The sequence below is a fragment of the Hetaerina americana genome, unplaced genomic scaffold (assembly GCF_022747635.1).
Source record: "Hetaerina americana unplaced genomic scaffold, ioHetAmer1.1.p SCAF_3, whole genome shotgun sequence".
Classification (NCBI taxonomy): domain Eukaryota; kingdom Metazoa; phylum Arthropoda; class Insecta; order Odonata; family Calopterygidae; genus Hetaerina; species Hetaerina americana.
In genome coordinates this window covers 108,648,189-108,652,745 of record NW_027286874.1, presented here as the reverse complement: position 1 = coordinate 108,652,745, position 4,557 = coordinate 108,648,189, and the positions used below count along the sequence as shown (strand labels likewise).

The 4,557-nt window shown below is 37.6% G+C and overlaps 1 protein-coding gene across 1 annotated transcript; it reads left to right on the top strand.

Moving 5' to 3' along the window:
• The first annotated feature begins 654 nt into the window (after positions 1-654).
• Positions 655-4,414, top strand: Df31 (Decondensation factor 31). The gene is made up of 3 exons (XM_071588062.1): positions 655-782; positions 1,683-1,852; positions 2,012-4,414. The coding sequence occupies exons 1-3, from the start codon at positions 757-759 to the stop codon at positions 2,209-2,211; spliced, it is 396 nt and encodes a 131-aa protein (XP_071444163.1). The 5' UTR covers positions 655-756; the 3' UTR covers positions 2,212-4,414.
• The last annotated feature ends 143 nt before the right edge of the window (positions 4,415-4,557 follow it).

The window sequence follows — 4,557 nt, the reverse complement described above, 5'->3', positions numbered from 1 at the left end:
AATGAACAAAAAAATTAAATTCTGTATGCAATGAATCATTACACATACAAGAATGAAATGACTCTTGTTTATTATATCCATTTATTTTATTAGCTAATAACATAAAATTACGGACTCCCACAATTGATCATACTATCGGAAGAGTCGACAAGTTCGCGGCCTTTCTCGACAATCTTAAATTAATTAAAATTTCATCGTGAAATATTATTTCTACTTTGAACCATCAAAGTAGAAATATGTTCGTAACATGCATGCATACGTGTATACGCATGTATTACATCAGTCTAAGGCCAAAAATATTGTAATGTTACTACTAATCCTCCTAGTAAAAATCAACTACCTGCTAACTCCACTAATTATTCCTACAGAGGAGAAATGACAGTATTTCATTTACAGCTGATAAGTCACTTCAACAGGCTCCTTATGATCCACAATGATTAGACAGAGATAACTGAATTCGTCTACCCCTCACTTGTTCCCTGTGATTATTAACCGGGTTTTTCCACCATTAAATATATTTAAATCACGTATATTTTAATTTCACGTTAGAGGGGGTTGGAAAACTGACGGCAGAGCCACCTGCAAAACGCGGGAAAAACAGCTTTTCGAAGGTCACGTGGTACATGCGCGGGTTTTCTTTCTCTCTCTCTCACACTCGAGCGTTGGACGTTGTTGGTCGGTCTCTGTGTAGCTCTGTTTTGTGCAACGGATTTCTTTGGTAATTCAGTGCCCCAGTTAAGTTTAATAACTTAAAAAATGGCAGACGCAGCTGTTGAAAAGAAGTAAGTGTTCCAATTCAACATAACTACAGTAGTGTCATAGTAAAAACAAGTACAATTTCTGATCCTTTGTTTTCGCGGGCATGGTGGCGTTGCTCAAAATGGCTGCCATGCCGAACAGTTATTAAATTGTTCTTTCCGCTGCAATAACGCGATATTTAGACAATTTTATGGTAAAATACAACTTATTTGTGCAATTTTTAGTATAAAATCATTGCATCTTTTGTGGTTAATAACTAACTTCCGTGCCAATATCTCCCCGCGATAACCCTCAACGGCAAAGCAGATAACGAATATTTCAGGGGTTTGTTGGCCATTGTTGAGATTGCTTTTTCAGTTAATATTGTTTAAGTAATTCGAATTTGTTGCTTGACGTTTCCAAATCTTGAAAAGCTTTAGTTTAATGCCCATAAGTATACGTTGAAATTCAATATTTGTTTTGCCGGTAGCTTTGTTGGAAAAAGTCCGCACGTGTTGTTATTGCATATCAGGAAAATCTTGATAGTGTTCCGAGTATTAATTACGTACGGGAATTCCTGTAGGCCGTTAAGTGTTGGGACGTTTTTGTAATTTTTTTGCCTCGTAGTTTTTTTGTGCAAATAGTGCATCAACAGGTAGCCTAAGTCACGGGAAATTTATTTTTTATGATGACTCGTAAGTTCTAGAATCTTATTTTCATAGTGTATTATGCGCTGAAAGATAATTTATATGGTATTATAAGTGTAACAATTTGTGACTTCGGTAAAGTATCAAGTTTTTCGAAATAAGTAATGCATTTATGTATGTTAGTCTAGTCAAATAATGAATTGGTAATGCAATGGGGGTAATTAATTATTATTGCTCTGTGGGCGCTGAGTTCTCGAAGTCAATGTAATGAGACTAATATTATTTTCTCAATTTTAGGGAAGTTGTTCCCGAGGAGGAGGTTGTGAAGAAGGTCGAGAAAGAAGTCGAGAAGACGGAAGATAAGGCTGAAGGGGAGAATGGATCTGGTGACGCTGCGTCCCCCAAGGAGAACGGCGATGGTAAAGCCAGTAAAGAGGAGGCGGCAAAAGAAAATGGTGACTCCGCTGGTAAGTTCATCTTATCAGCTTTTTTCCTTTCTATATCAGTATAAAAATGATTTTGTTTAGCACGTCCGGGTAATCCGGGTGTTTACGGGTAGTAGAAAGTATGTTATATGCGTGAGCAATTGAGTGCCAGAAAAGTGATCTTGTTAAATCTCCTTGCAGAGGCAGCACCAGCTGCTACCAAGAGGAAATCGGTCGGCGAAAGTGGAGATGCCCCGGAAGCCGAGGGTGAAAACGGCGACGCTGCGAACGAAGATGGTGAGACGCCGGAAAAGAAGGCCAAGCTTGAAGACGGGGTAGCAACACCCACAAAAGGGGCAGAGGACACATCTGCCAATGGAGAGGCGGAGGCGGTTGCTTAAAAGAGCCTTGTACTTCCTTGGTGGGAGCAAAAGTTGAGAAGGGGGCGCATTGGGTTGTGTTTTGGGTTTTAAGAAAGGTTACGGAGGAGCACGGGACATTCCTAAGAACCCTTCATGTACAGAGTATGGAAAGGAATAATGGGTTGCCAGACAGTTGGCATTCAATGGATGTGTGTGAGTATGGAGTGTTTGATGGGATAATTTAAGAAAGTTTAGGTATGCAGAACTACTATTTGAAGGTGGATAATATACCAGTTTGAGTGAAAACAAGGTCAATGTCATCCGGGCTTCCTTTGCTTATTTTGTAATCAACTACAGGCAAGGGAGATGTACATTGGTGCACACAAATTTTATTGTGTAATTACCTGTACGACAACAAATTAATAAGGCTTTCTTTCCTCTCATTTGGAGTAGATATAAATTGAACGATCCAAAAAAATGTGCTGTAATCATATCCTAATGGTAAATAATAACATTCAAAATTTGTGGGTGCAAGCTCTAATGCTTGATATTAGGCACTTTTTGAATTTGCTGTAAACGTTGGATTAGTCGAGTTACAAAGTGTTGGTACTCTTGGATCGGATACTTAAAAAAAAGTGATTGTGAATACAGTATTGAGTGTGGTTATATATTGGTTTTATTTTTGTGATTAAGAAACTAATCTTGACTCCGTGGAATATTTCCAAGTAAATCCGGTCTGGTTCTTCATGTTACAAAAAAAGGCTTCGGCTGTCATTTTTCGAGGTATCTATTTATTGTGATTTTTCTCCTTGTGTTACACTTCTTTTCCTCGTTTCAGAACTGTCAAACGCCCAGGCATGCTCCTTGTCCTCACAGCCTCCACCTCCTCTTTTCCTTGCTCCCCACCCCTTTTCCTCTGTAACCTGTGTGAATGCAATTTTCTTACGTTTGTGTCATGTGTTCAAAAAATGGCAATATGGTTGTGCTATTATTATATACATGATCATCCCTTCCCCTGTTTTTTCTCCTGTTGGAGCCAGTTTCTTCTTCCTACATTGTGGTGCTCGCCCCTTCCAATGTTTTTACTAAAAAGTGCTGCACGGCCCATTGTCTTCCTGTTGCTCACTTTTCTATGTTTGGGCATAAGTTTGATGTATGGGCAAGGAGATTGATTTTTTTTACCCCATTCTGTACCTAAAGCGGAACAGTACACAGAAAAATGCCTCAACTGTTACGGCGGAACACAAGACCTTGGACAAAGTGTTCTAAGTGCATTTATTTCTGGTTGTCGCCTAATTTGTAATTTAGTTTTTTTACATTCCTGAGTAATTTATGTTTATGTCTGAAGACAGACTACAAAATGCTTCCAATATGACCTCCCAATTGGACAAAGTGCTGTTAAATTGAGAGGTAATTCTCAATTTAGTTTTGAAAAAAAACTTGTTTTATACTAGTGAACACAGTGTGGTGTTCGTATTGTAACTATTTCCATGTTTTGTATGGTTTTCAATATACGAATCAATATTACTGACATCCTGTTATTCTACCTGATAGAGGCCATTTTAGATTTCCAGAGAATCTATTTTATATCTGGTCAATGCATATTTTTTTCCGATGGACTACATGGTGCTGCATCTTGTGTAATACACAGGGAAAGTTTTTCTCAAAATTCAAACAATTTTGCTGTTGGAGTCAATTTGTGTTCAGATTACTAATAAGAAATAAATGCTATTGTTTGGAGCTAGTAATTTTACTTAATTTGTCTTGTTAGTTTTACTAAGTTGGGAATGTACTAGATGAATAATATAGCTCAAGTATGTCAAGCTAGTATATTTAAAGTAATCTTGGTATGTGTCATTTTAACAGTACGACTGCCTTATACCTTGGGGGTTTGAAATTTTTAGTTTCACTTCATTATGTAGATTTAAAATTAATTTTTGTGGTTTTCAATATAAAACCGGGAAGCTTGCAGGATGGCACAATAGTAATCACCACAGTGTGTTCCTTAAGTGGAGATGTTAGAAAATCTCCAATTCATGCCACTGGAAAGGTCCCCTTGTCATGTCTACTGAAGTACAAAATGTTGCAGAACAATTTACGTTATTGTATTCATGTTTTGGATTAATTTTGTCAGCATTGTAGTTGACTACAGATTTTAGGAACATGTTCTAAGTATGTATGTTCAATGTCATTAATGTTGGAGGCTGTTTATAGTAGTCCACATGGCAATAAAGGATTAGTTTCCAATAACCCAAGTTTTAATTATTTCTATCCTGTACTGGTATCTCGATTGTTATGAAAGCTTCGTTAGCTTAGTTTGAACTACCGCCGTTTCCGAACGGATGTGAGCGTAACGTAATTATCGATAAGCCTCACATGACTCGA